Raw genomic sequence first — 14645 nt, 5'->3', positions numbered from 1 at the left:
CTCCTGCCACACTTCGTTGACTTAGCACTTCTACACCAGGGGTTAGGTTGGCTTAACTACGTTGTTCAGGGAGGTGGATTTTTCACACCCCTGAGCAATGTAGTTGGGGTTGACCTAACTTGGTGCACATCTGAACTTAGACAGACAGTGCATCAGTTAGGGCCCGTCTAACTTCTGAAACATAGGTCAACCTAGCTACATCAGTGAGGGGTGTGGAAAATTAAGCCAACCTAAGTTGGGCCACTGTTGACAGCGCTAGGTCAACAGAAGAATCCTTCCATCAACCTAGCTACCATCTCTCAGAGAGGTGGATTTACTACAGCGACTGAGGAATCCCTTTCTTCACTGTAGTAAGTGTCTACACTGCTGCTGTGGCATTTCTAGTATAGACATACTCTTAACCTCAGCCTGATTTTTCAAGCTTTTATTGGCAACAATGAGGTCTAGAAACTTTCCCTTTTTCAATTCTGATATAATCACTTGACTCTGGGAGCTGGGACCTCAGGCGTAAGCATGTAGTGCCCACACTTAATCCAGCCCTTTTGTACGTAATTGCTATTTGCAATATTGCCAACCCCAAATGTTTGATACTCATGAGTCAGACTGATAAAAAAATCATGACATTAGCTTAAGTATCATGAACTTTAAAAATTTTTTTACATTTTTTAGGATCTTCTGGGTTTGAGACTTGCAGTTGCACATTTTCAAGCTTTTCTCTGCCACCATAATGAGGGCTAGAAACTTACTCTTTCAGAAATGACAGCTGAGTTACACATAATCACTTATCTCCAGGAGCTGGGGCTTTAAGTAATACAATAAATATCACATGAGTTTGCAGCACTATTGCAGTAGGGTGCACAGGTCCTTTGCAGCCCCAAAGACATGTGACACTCCTCCCACTCCACCTCTATGATGCCTACATAAGCCAAAGTGTTGTGGGGTTTTGGAGACAAAACCCAGCAGGAATTCTACACTGGGTTTCAGAGTGCATCCCTGAGCTAAGTGAAATGCCAACCTGCACTTGAAGACTGAAGTTAGCAAACTCAACCGTGTTGACCGTGACTCTGTGGTCAGTGTAGACCAGGACAAAGCGTACTCAGCCTGGTGTCAGCTAATCATGATTAAACCCTTTCAGCTGCAGAGTTACCCAGGGTTTAATCACCATTAGTGGACATGAGTTATACAATTTGTTCTGCTCCACACTGAATGCAAAGTCACCGTCAGCACTGTGTCAGCTAACTCCGTTCTTCACAACCATGTTCCAGCATGGTACAATTTTGGAGTGAAGGCAAGTCCTAAGTGGAGGTTCATCAAATAGAGTGTACATGTGCAGAATCTGAGACTTTCATTCTGCTTCAACAAAGGCCGTCTCAGTTCGCTATGAGTGGGTTTCACTGCGTTTCAAATCTCTCTCTGCGGGTTCAGCTTACTTTATTCAAATAGACATTAAAAGGGAAGTGTTGAGAGAATGCATAAATGATGGCATCCAAAACAGTTAATCATTCTTTATCTCCTTTGTTCACTTGGATGCTGTGAGGGTTAGTTTTGTTAAGAACTTTGAAGGTGAAAAGTGCTGTTTAAGTGCCTAGCATTTTTACCCTTATGCTCAATTTCCAGTTCCTGCTGCACTGTACTGTCCTTGTGTGACCCTAATAAAGTCATTCAATACAATCGCATGTTTATCAGCTCCCAAAAGTGTGCTTTTGAAAGGCTGAAAGGTACCAGAATCACACTGGAGAGCTTTTCTAATGCTCTGAGATGTGCAGAGATGTGAACTCTGTCACACAAGCACCACAAAGCTCACATGATTGCTGCCTCTAATCTGCTGCACTCATTTATTATAATGACTTGGAAGCAGTGGTATTTTGAGGCAATATCAGATTACTTCAAGGTGAAATTGAACCCAGAGCAAGGTCAACAAGAGGGGGGAAAAGACCAGCACAATTCTAGAACAGACCATCAAAATGATTAGAACAGACCTTTTTCCACTGTGGCAGTCCAGTTTCTGCAATGCTGCAGGAGCGCTGGAACAATTTGTATAGTGGAGGTGCTGAGAGCCATTGAACCAAACTGTAAACCCTGGATATGATGGAAACCTCTTCAAGCCAGGGGGTGCAGCAGCACCTATGCAATGCTATGGTAGTCATACCGATGTGAGGCCTGTTCAGGAAAACAAGACAAGAAAAATACATCTTTTTTTTAATTGTAGCAAGTGAATTTCTTTGAAGAGCCAACCAACAGTATTTTCGGGATGGTCTACTCACTCTTCCAGAGTAATCCAATAGAATTCACCTACGAGCTACAAGGAATGTCAAACGAGATTAAAATCCAGCACTATGGTGCCACTGCATGCAATGTGCCAGGCAATCTATATATAAATATGGACTGCAAAAAAATATCCCGATAAACATTCAGGAAGTAGTGAAATGAGAGAAGTGCCATTGTATTTGATTTGTCAGATCAGTGGGGAGTGTTCCAACTGATGGCTGATGAATAGCAGAGAGTCAACAGGGGTTCCAAATTCTAGCTCACAAAGAGCAGTGCGGCCCTGGTGAAAGCTGCAAACTCAATGTTGAATACAATCGAAACCTCAGTAGCATCCATGGGTCCTATTATGTTCCAAGAAAGGGACAGAACTTCAGCTCTAGTCAATCATTCAGACCAGCTGAGGATCTAGCTGAGCATTTGTACCTGAAAGTAGTCACGTGAAAGTAGTCAGAACTAGAGATAGGCTTGAACCAAAACTGCAGATTTAGACACCCCAATGCCTTGAGGAATTTCAGACCTAGTTCCAAATGCTGGGACTCAGACCCATTTCAAGCAAAAATATAAAGACAAAAAAATGCCTATTTTTCCGTTAAGCATTTACTTGCAAAAGTTACATGTTTTTGCAAAATTTCAATAATCATTTCAAATGTTGGTAACATATCAAAGCTGAACTGGAATAGCAAACTATGTGAAACCTGAAGAAGAGTTTTTAGCTTTAATTATGGAAGAGAACAGATTGAAGGAGTGGGTGGAGGAATGACTGGGATCTGGGAACATACAGTACTGTTCACTATGAAGTGTTGCAGGAAAGGGAATCATCATGTATTTTATAGTCAAAAAGGTAAATGTTTTTGCTTTGGGTATGTGAAAGACATAACATGTAATATATTTTTTTTCAGTCTAAATGAGTCACTTCTGACTAAGGCAAACAAGAAAGAACAAGTATAAAGTCTCCATGAGACAAAACACGTTGATTCACTCTTGGAACATTGTGCATCTGAAAAAGGAAATGACAGCTGCTTCACAGTTGCTCCTGTAGGAGACAGGGGATTCCTCCACATTTAAAGGGCCAGTATAGAAAAAGCAGAATGGTCTCTCCTTACAGCTACATAGCTACCCAGGCATAGTAAAATTTGCAGACATCTTTATTTAACAACAAAAAAAGCCTACTTTGGGTTCTCTAAGTTCCTTTAGCTGCACCCACTCTGACTGCTTCTCACTGGCACTGCAGCTCATCCTACCTTCTCCTTACTCAGGAAGAATTGTTACCAATCATAGAATCATAGAATCATAGAATATCAGGGTTGGAAGGGACCCCAGAAGGTCATCTAGTCCAACCCCCTGCTCAAAGCAGGACCAAGTCCCAGTTAAATCATCCTAGCCAGGGCTTTGTCAAGCCTGACCTTAAAAACCTCTAAGGAAGGAGATTCTACCACCTCCCTAGGTAACGCATTCCAGTGTTTCACCACCCTCTTAGTGAAAAAGTTTTTCCTAATATCCAATCTAAACCTCCCCCATTGCAACTTGAGACCATTACTCCTCGTTCTGTTATCTGCTACCATTGAGAACAGTCTAGAGCCATCCTCTTTGAAACCCCCTTTCAGGTAGTTGAAAGCAGCTATCAAATCCCCCCTCATTCTTCTCTTCTGCAGACTAAACAATCCCAGCTCCCTCAGCCTCTCCTCATAAGTCATGTGCTCTAGACCCCTAATCATTTTTGTTGCCCTTCGCTGTACTCTTTCCAATTTATCCACATCCTTCTTGTAGTGTGGGGCCCAAAACTGGACACAGTACTCCAGATGAGGCCTCACCAGTGTCGAATAGAGGGGAACGATCACGTCCCTCGATCTGCTCGCTATGCCCCTACTTATACATCCCAAAATGCCATTGGCCTTCTTGGCAACAAGGGCACACTGCTGACTCATATCCAGCTTCTCGTCCACTGTCACCCCTAGGTCCTTTTCCGCAGAACTGCTGCCGAGCCATTCGGTCCCTAGTCTGTAGCGGTGCATTGGATTCTTCCATCCTAAGTGCAGGACCCTGCACTTATCCTTATTGAACCTCATTAGATTTCTTTTGGCCCAATCTTCCAATTTGTCTAGGTCCTTCTGTATCCTATCCCTCCCCTCCAGCGTATCTACCACTCCTCCCAGTTTAGTATCATCCGCAAATTTGCTGAGAGTGCAATCCACACCATCCTCCAGATCATTTATGAAGATATTGAACAAAACGGGCCCCAGGACCGACCCCTGGGGCACTCCACTTGACACCGGCTGCCAACTAGACATGGAGCCATTGATCACTACCCGTTGAGCCCGACAATCTAGCCAGCTTTCTACCCACCTTATAGTGCATTCATCCAGCCCATACTTCCTTAACTTGCTGACAAGAATGCTGTGGGAGACCGTGTCAAAAGCTTTGCTAAAGTCAAGAAACAATACATCCACTGCTTTCCCTTCATCCACAGAACCAGTAATCTCATCATAAAAGGCGATTAGATTAGTCAGGCATGACCTTCCCTTGGTGAATCCATGCTGACTGTTCCTGATCACTTTCCTCTCCTCTAAGTGCTTCAGGATTGATTCTTTGAGGACCTGCTCCATGATTTTTCCAGGGACTGAGGTGAGGCTGACCGGCCTGTAGTTCCCAGGATCCTCCTTCTTCCCTTTTTTAAAGATGGGCACTACATTAGCCTTTTTCCAGTCATCCGGGACTTCCCCCGTTCGCCACGAGTTTTCAAAGATAATGGCCAAGGGCTCTGCAATCACAGCCGCCAATTCCCTCAGCACTCTCGGATGCAATTCGTCCGGCCCCATGGACTTGTGCACGTCCAGCTTTTCTAAATAGTCCCTAACCACCTCTATCTCTACAGAGGGCTGGCCATCTCTTCCCCATTTTGTGATGCCCAGCACAGCAGTCTGGGAGCTGACCTTGTTAGTGAAAACAGAGGCAAAAAAAGCATTGAGTACATTAGCTTTTTCCACATCCTCTGTCACTAGCTTGCCTCCCTCATTCAGTAAGGGGCCCACACTTTCCTTGGCTTTCTTCTTGTTGCCAACATACCTGAAGAAACCCTTCTTGTTACTCTTGACATCTCTTGCTAGCTGCAGCTCCAGGTGCGATTTGGCCCTCCTGATATCTTTCCTACATGCCCGAGCAATATTTTTATACTCTTCCCTGGTCATATGTCCAACCTTCCACTTCTTGTAAGCTTCTTTTTTATGTTTAAGATCCGCTAGGATTTCACCATTAAGCCAAGCTGGTCGCCTGCCATATTTACTATTCTTTCGACTCATCGGGATGGTTTGTCCCTGTAACCTCAACAGGGATTCCTTGAAATACAGCCAGCTCTCCTGGACTCCCTTCCCTTTCATGTTAGTCCCCCAGGGGATCCTGGCCATCTGTTCCCTGAGGGAGTCAAAGTCTGCTTTCCTGAAGTCCAGGGTCCGTATCCTGCTGCTTACCTTTCTTCCCTGCGTCAGGATCCTGAACTCAACCAACTCATGGTCACTGCCTCCCAGATTCCCATCCACTTTTGCTTCCCCCACTAATTCTACCCGGTTTGTGAGCAGCAGGTCAAGAAAAGCGCTCCCCCTAGTTGGCTCCCCTAGCACTTGCACCAGGAAATTGTCCCCTACGCTTTCCAAAAACTTCCTGGATTGTCTATGCACCGCTGTATTGCTCTCCCAGCAGATATCAGGAAAATTAAAGTCACCCATGAGAATCAGGGCATGCGATCTAGTAGCTTCCGTGAGTTGCCGGAAGAAAGCCTCATCCACCTCATCCCCCTGGTCCGGTGGTCTATAGCAGACTCCCACCATGACATCACTCTTGTTGCACACACTTCTAAACTTAATCCAGAGACACTCAGGTTTTTCCACAGTTTCGTACCGGAGCTCTGAGCAGTCATACTGCTCCCTTACATACAGTGCTACTCCCCCACCTTTTCTGCCCTGCCTGTCCTTCCTGAACAGTTTATAACCATCCATGACTGTACTCCAGTCATGTGAGTTATCCCACCAAGTCTCTGTTATTCCAATCACGTCATAATTCCTTGACATCACCAGGACCTCCAGTTCTCCCTGCTTGTTTCCAAGGCTTTGTGCATTTGTATATAAGCACTTGAGATAACCTGTTGATCGCCCCTCATTCCCAGTATGAGGCAGGAGCCCTCCCCTCACAGACATTCCTGCCTGTGCTTCCTCCCGGTATCCCGCTTTCCCACTTACCTCAGGGCTTTGGTCTCCTTCCCCCGGTGAACCTAGTTTAAAGCCCTCCTCACTAGGTTAGCCAGCCTGCTGGCAAAGATGTTCTTCCCTCTCTTCGTAAGATGGAGGCCGTCTCTGCCCAGCACTCCTCCTTCATGGAACACCATCCCATGGTCAAAGAATCCAAAGCCTTCTCTCCGACACCACCTGCGTAGCCATTCGTTGACCTCCACGATTCGACGGTCCCTACCCAGGCCTTTTCCTTCCACGGGGAGGATGGACGAGAACACCACTTGCGCCTCCAACTCCTTTATCCTTCTTCCCAGAGCCACGTAGTCCGCAGTGATCCGCTCAAGGTCATTCTTGGCAGTATCATTGGTGCCCAATGATCAATCATCCCATCTCCACTACAGAACTATCATGTTGGACTGTAAAGTCCTAGACTGATGTACCATAGACAGATGGTCAGAAATGTGTGTCCCCACCCCAAGTGGAAAGTTTTGACTTTTCAGCAAAAAGTCAAAAGCCATAAAATTTCTATTGGGAAATTCCACTGCAGATTCTCATTTGAGCTGTTGTTTGAGTGCCTCAGACCTCCATTCTCCTCTAGAGCCGTGGTCTCTGGACAGACTACATCTTGCATGATGCGCCACAGTCTTGACTCCTGTAGAACCATTGTGGTGTCTCATGGGAGTCCCATGGCCAAAGCGCATTGTGGAAGATGTAGTCTGGCTGGGGAGCCCAGCCCATAAAGGAGAACAGGGGCATGAGGCACCTGAATTGCAACTCCCATAAGTTCAATTTTTCAACAAAAGGTCAACCTTTTCCATAAAAAGCAGACACCTTTCATGAAGAACTTCATTTTGTCAAAAACCCAGTTTTCCACTGAAAAACAATTTTGACTAAAAAATGTTGACCAGCCTTCTGGCCATGATTCAGTTAGATGGTTAAAAAACAGACCCATCCCATTTAAAAGAGCAAGACCAAACTGTAGTTGTTGCAATATAATTTTGTAACTGTGTCCCCCGATGAAAACTTCAGTGTTGGAACTTTTAACCATTCAATCATCTGTAGCTCTTATGCAAGCTCAACGTATTAGAGAAAGCAGTGGCAGCTGCAACTAGAGCAACACTGGTTGAAACATTTGAGCCACTGACTCCTGATTAGTCCAAAATCTGAGCAGCTGCTTCCTACACTTTATCATCACACTTTCCATTAGATACAGAAGTGAGAGATTCACTTCCAGAAGCAATGAAGAAACCAACCCCTGACAGAGAAAAGTGGGGAGGAGGCCCTAGATGCTTTAGAGAAAAGAGAAGTCTAAAACCATATTTCCCACAAGAGCAAGAAATGACTCTTTTCACCTTATTGCAATGACTTTTGAAACCAAAGTTGCAAAATAAGAAGTGACAGGAAGAAAAAAGAAACCAAGCTATCAGGTCCCTCTGACTCTTGTGTAACTGTTAAACAGCTCCCTTGGCGCCATCCTCCTTTTCTAGTCCGTCACACAACTAAAGGGACTCGTTCATTGAAAGAAAAAACAAAATGCAGCTCACTGGCATGAAGCCTTGGCAAATATCATTGCCTTTTTGTCTCACTGCTTTATTTTATAGTTATTTTTAAGAATAGAAATTAAGTTTCGGGTGGTTCTTTGGAGAGCTTACATGCTTCCCTGGTCTAGGGTTGTTTGGGGTTTCTTTTACGGTATTCGCCCCTCTTATCTTCATTGCCTCTTGCTTTTTCCTGTCCATTTGTGCATTTGAGTCACCGGACTTCATTGCTTACAGGTTCCCTCCACGCTTTCATCCCTGCTGGCCCCACCTTCCAGTCACATGTATAGTTTAAATTTGTGGGAAGGGGAGGACCATTGTAAAGGCCGCATTCAAACTGGAACACAATGCACTGCTGCCACAGCAACCCAGCCTCACAGAAGACAATCTTGACTCCAGCTTGGGGTGCCATTTCAGATTTTGATGGCGGGGAGAGGGGCAACTTTAACCACAATTCCAGGGGCTACTTAGACACCTGAAAACTCTAGGATTTTTTGCAGATTATAACTTCGAAATTAGCTGATTGGAGCACTGTATCTAATTTCTATATAAAAAAAGAAAATTAAATACTAGACCCACTTAGCTCTAATACTAACATGTTCTCACATCTTATGTCAAGTCACTTAAGGGACACTGGTTAGGTTTAAAATGTTAATGTATATTTTTACTTTGTTTCTAACTCTTGATTACAACAATTGAAAGAATTGTAGAAAAACCTAGATTACTTTCAATCACTTTTTTGCAGTTCCCCAAGCTTGGAATAGATCATTTAACTTTGGAAACATCCTACTAGGCGAAGACCCTGTGAGTCTATATTACACCTGCCTGGGGCTCAAGGGGTGTTGCCTCACCACAAATAGACTAGAAACTGATCTTAAACAGGAGTGAAACTGACACTTTCAAGTCACTTTCACAGTATTGCCAATCCCAAATGTTCAAAAAGCATGAATCAGTCTCATCAAAAATCACAAGATTATGTAAAAATAATAGATTTGGTGTTCTTTTTATTTGCCTTCTGCTTTTTGAGCCTTTAGGGTGCACTAGGGTCACATTTTGAAGCTTTCTCCACAGCCACAAGGGCTAGAAACTTCATTTTTCTTTAAGAATGAAGGCTGAGATTAGAGAGTCTATTAAAATAAAAAACTCAGTAATAATGGAGGATTTCAGCTACCACCATATTGACTGGGTACATGTCACCTCAGGACGGGATGCAGAGATAAAGTTTCTTGACACCTTAAATGACTCTTCTTGGATCAGCTAGTCCTGGAATCCACAAGAGGAGAGGCAATTCTTGATTTAGTCCTAAGTAGAGCAGAGGCTCTCGTCCAAGAGGTGAATATATCTGAACCGCTTGGTAATAGTAACCATAATATAATTTAATTTAACATCCCTGTGGCGGGGAAAAAACCACAGCGGCCCAATACTGTAGCATTTAATTTCAGAAAGGGGAACTACACAAAAATGAGGAGGTTAGTAAAACAGAAATTAAAAGGTACAGCACCAAAACTGAAATCCCTGCAAGCTGCATGGAAACTTTTTAAAGACACCATAATAGAGGCTCAACTTAAATATATACCCCAAATTAAAAAACGTAGTAAGAGAACCAAAAAATTGCCACCGTGGCTAAAGAACAGAGGCAAAGAAGCTGTGAGAGGCAAAACAGTCATCCTTTAAAAAGTGGAAGTTAAATCCCAGTGAGGAAAATAGAAAGGAGCATAAACTCTGGCAAATGAAGTGTAAAAATATAATTAGGAAGCCCGACTTCAGTACTGGGCAAACTGGATACAACTTAAGCAAAGAACAAAATTCTCAGACACATAGATGAACATAATTTGTTGGGGAAGAGTCAACATGGTTCTTGTAAAGGGAAATCATGCCGCACCAATCTACTAGAATTCTTTGAGGGGGGTCAACAAGCATGTGGACAAGAGTGATCCAAGGGATATAGTGTACTTAGATTTTCAGAAAGCCTTAGACAAGTCCTTCACCAAATGCTCTTAAGCAAAGTAAACCGTCATGGGATAAGATGGAAAGTCCTCTCATGGATTGGTAACTAGTTAAAAGATAGGAAACAAAGGGTAGGAATAAATGATCAGATTTCAGAATGGAGAGAGGTAAATAGTGGCATCCCTCAGGGGTCTGTACTGGGCCAAAGCCTATTCAATATATTCATAAAGATCTGGAAAAAGGGGTAAACAGTGAGGTGGCAAAATTTGCAGATGATATAAAATTGCTCAAGATAGTTAAGTCCCAGGCAGACTGCAAAGAGCTACGAAAGGATCTCTCAAAACTGGGTGACTAGGCAACAAAATGGCAGATGAAATTCAATGTTGATAAATGCAAAGTAATGCACATTGGAAAACATAATCCCAACTATACATATAAAATGATGAGGTCTAAATTAGCTGTTACCACTCAAGAGAGAGTTGTTGGAGTCACTATGGATAGTTCTCTGAAAACATTCACTCAATGCTAATACATTTGTTAGTCTCTAAGGTGCCACAAGTACTCCTTTTCTTTTTGCGAATACAGACTAACACGGCTGCTACTCTGAAACCATTCACTCAATGTGTAGCAGCAGTCAAAAAAAGCCAAAAAAAAATTCCCAGAATTTTGGGAATCATTAGGAAAGGGATAGATAATAAGACAGAAAATATCACATTGCCTCTATATAACTCCAGGGTACCCCCACATCTTGAATACTGTGTGCAGATGTGGTCGCCCATCTCAAAAAAGATATATTGGAATAGGAAAAGGTTCAGAAAAGGGCAACAAAAATGGTTAGAGATATGGAACAGCTGCCGTATGAGGAGAGATTAATAAGACTGGGACTTTTCAGCTCGGAAAAGAGATGACTAAGAGGGGATATGATAGAGATCTATAAAATCATGACTAGGGTGGAGAAAGCAAATCAGGAAGTGTTACTTACTCCTTCTCATAACACAAGAACTAGGGATCACCAAATGAAATTAATAGGCAGCAGGTTTAAAACAAAAGGAAGTATTTTTTCCCACACAAAGTACAGTCAACCTGTGGAACTCCTTGCCAGAGGATGTTATTAAAGCCACGAGTATAACAGGGTTCAAAAAAGAACTAGATAAGTTCATGGAGGATAGGTCCACTAATGGCTATTTGCCAGGATGGACAGGGATGGTGTCCATAGCCTCTGTTTGCCAGAACCTGGGAATGGGCGACAGGGCATGCATCACTTGACGATTACCTGTTCTGTTCATTCCCTCTGGGGCACCTGGCATTAGCCACTGTTGGAGGACAGGATACTGGACTAGATGGATCTTTGGTCTGACCCAGTAGGGCCATTCTTGTGTTCTGAAATCATCACATATCCACTTGACTCCAGGAGCTGGGCCTTTAAGGAAAACAATAATTATCATGAGACTCATGACAAAATCATGAGAGCTGGCAACACTGTTTTTACTTCTATTTAAAGGCTAGTTACCTTCCAAAAGGCTCTTACACACAACATTACAGTGACTGAGTTGCAGTTCTCAAAAGAGAATATTTAAAACCAAGCAACAAGAAAATTCCATATTTTAAAGTTGAGAAAAACATTGAGACTTCTACGGTATATCAGGGCCACTGCAGGCAGGAAAGGAAAATAAACAGGCACAGGAGCTCTGGGCAGCTCTTCCTCTTGAAAGAAAGTTGGAGGGTCAATTCTTCTACTCCTTAATCCAGTAAAACTTCTATTGCCATCAGTACCTCTCCTCATAGATATTAACATGTGCTTAATAACTATATACTTCATACTTAAATATCTGAGCCATCTTATCCAGGGCTACACATTTTATAAACTTTGGCTCAGGGACTACATTTTCTGGCATATTCTGAACAGTGCTGAGCACACAGATGGTGCCCAGTGAATAATACAAATCATGATAACAATCATCAACTTTATGGATTCTGAGGATACAATTTTTATTCTTTGTTCTGGAATTGGCCTGGATACAGCTGAAACCCTAAGAATTTGAGGCATAAACACATCTGATACTTATTACACTTTCTGATTCCTTCCTTTTCTCGAACTTAGAACAAAAAAATGACAAAACAAAATGATTTTCTGTTAAAACGCACAGCAGGCATTGTCACCTCTTGGGAGTTAAGTGATCTCCTCTCTTCTGACTCTCATTCTCCATCCTTCCTGATCTCTGTGCTGTTTTCATGCTGTCAACCATGGCATCCATCCTAACCTCCTGGGACCATTTCCTGGAGTCTCAGAGAACTGGCCACCTTGGTTTTGCTCCCATCTATCAGAGTCCTCTTTTTTTTTTTTGCAGCATGCAGCAGAGAGATAGGCTGGTCTGTTGGATAAGGAGTTAGCCCTGAAAGACCTGGGTTCTACTCCCCCCATGGACTTCCTGCATGATCTCAGGCCAGTGTGTTAAGGATAGAGTTTCAAAACCTTTTAGGCACCCAAAGATGCAGCTAGGCATCTAGTGCGGTTTACAAAGCACCTAACCTTCTAGGCACTTATGAAAATCCCACTAGGTGCCTAAATACCTTTGAAAATCTGGCCTTTAGAATGAGTGTGTCTCAGTGCCCCTGCTCTATCTCACCAATGGGCTGAGGAGAAATAGGTTAGACCTTGTGAGGCACTCAGATACTATGGTGACGGGGCCACAAAAGTATCACAGGAGAGTGGGAATTTCTCTATACCACTGCTAGCCCTTCGCTGTGTTTTGACCCCTTCTCTTCATGTACGTCCCCAAATCTTCACCTTTTCTGAATGTAACCTTGGCCTAGAGAGCTTGGCTGTATTATTTCTGAGTCCCCTGTGTTATCTCTAAAACAACCTCCTCCCTCTCACCCACCCACTTCCCCAGGGATTCCTGTTTTACAGGAGCAAAGAGTCCTGTGGCACCTTATAGACTAACAGAGGTATTGGAGCATAAGCTTTCGTGGGTGAATACTACTTTGATGGATGCATGTAGACTTCCAGATCCTTAACTTAATCACCCTCCCTCTGTTTGTAAACAAAATACTGACTCCCTGCCCCAGGGGCACATCTCCTTTGCAGAACTTACATTTCACACCAATGCTTTGCTGTAGCTAAGAGCTTCACCTGGGAATCTTGTAGACCTCCTGTACGAAACTCAGGGGGTGCTCCCGCCCCACTTTGCCCCCCTAAATTGCTCCCCGTCAGAATTGCAAAGATGTGAAACTGTCCATATCCCACCATTTTCAGTTCAATAAAATGTCACCTACAAAACCTGGGCTAAGACTTTCAAAAATAGGAGCCTAAAAGTTAGGCTCCTATGTTCTTAGCTAGGCACCTAAATGACCTGATTTTCATTTACCAGGCAAACTTCCCCTGAAGTCAACCATGGTTTCTAAAATGTTCTGAACAGGTTTGTTTTGGTCTATGACAGGGGTTCTCAAACTTCATTGCACTGTGACCCCCTTCTGACAACAAAAATTACTACACAACCCCAGGACGGGGGACCGAAGCCTGAACCTGCCCAAGTCCCACTGCCCTGGGTGCGGGGGTCCAAAGCCAAAGGAATTCAACCCCAGGCACAGGGCCTGTAATCTGAGCCCTGCCACCAAGGCTGAAGCCCTAGGGCTTACACCCCGGGCAGTAGGGGTTTAACCCCAGCAAGTCTAATGCCAGTCTAATGGTGATCTCATTAAAAAGGAGTCACAACCCACTTTGGGGTCCTGACTCACAGTTTGAGAACCGGTGGTCTACACTTGCAGTTAATCCAGGTTCAGCACTGGCTCAGCTGCAATTGTTGTCGACACCCAACATCAGAAATGAATATGCTGACAACGCCTTAAAGTATTAAATAATTTAAGGACTGGCCAGGTCCTAATGGCTAGAAAGGAGGAAGGTAGGGGGAGGAAAAGGATTCCGGCTGAAAGCAAACGTAGTTGGGATTAGTGTGATGTCGGTGAAACAGGCACAGAGCAGTCTAATCCTTTTGCCACATGATGTCGGAGTTTGGGGATTATGTTTGGGAGAATTTCAAAGAAAATATGTATGACTTGATTTTCATAAGGATTCTATTCTTTTGTCATTTTTTTAATGAAGTAGAGGTCCCATGCACTGGAAATAAAAGTAAAAATCAATTGCCTGTTACCTTTTGACAGATCCCGTGCAAGATTTTGCTCTTAGCATCGATGGTTGTTCCAAAATCTTAACGAATACTTTTACCATCAGAGCTGCAATGATCTTAAGTAAGTAAAGTGCTGTTTTTGAGTGTTACAAATAAGATACTTCATTGTACATGTGTCGGTGTTAAAGAGGGTCTGATGAATAATAATCAAGTGCTTTTGATAAAACATGAGAGGGTTCATCGCTCTCATGCGAGGGTCCAGGGGCTCAGACACAGATTGGCCTCAGGAGGCATAGATTCTCTTCTCAGCTGTGTCTCTGACCTGCTGTGTGACCTTGAGCAAGTCACTTCACTCTGCCCCCACCCCCCATCCCCGTGCCTTTGTTTCCCCTCCCGCCCTCCCTTTGTCAGCCTGTTCACTCGTAAACTTGTTCAGGCAGGGGGTTGTCCTTTGGGTATTGTCTTCGCTGCAAAGTTAACTCAAATTACTCCTCCGGAGTTAGCCTAGATAGAGAGTGAGAGCGACCACACTGAAATAACACTTG

The 14645-nt window shown here is 43.6% G+C and overlaps 1 protein-coding gene across 1 annotated transcript in view; it reads left to right on the top strand.

Moving 5' to 3' along the window:
* The window catches only part of LY86 (lymphocyte antigen 86), a 40818-nt gene that overhangs the window by 14448 nt on the left and 11725 nt on the right, over positions 1 to 14645 (top strand). Inside the window, exon 2 of the mRNA XM_038388824.2 lies at positions 14135 to 14221. Within this exon, the coding sequence (XP_038244752.1) occupies positions 14135 to 14221 (87 nt within the window). The remainder of the gene's footprint in view (positions 1 to 14134; positions 14222 to 14645) is intronic.

Source organism: Dermochelys coriacea, chromosome 2 (genome assembly GCF_009764565.3).
Source record: "Dermochelys coriacea isolate rDerCor1 chromosome 2, rDerCor1.pri.v4, whole genome shotgun sequence".
NCBI classification, from domain to species: Eukaryota; Metazoa; Chordata; order Testudines; family Dermochelyidae; genus Dermochelys; species Dermochelys coriacea.
The sequence above is the reverse complement of the archived record's forward strand: the minus strand, read 5'-3'. Positions and strand labels throughout refer to the sequence as shown.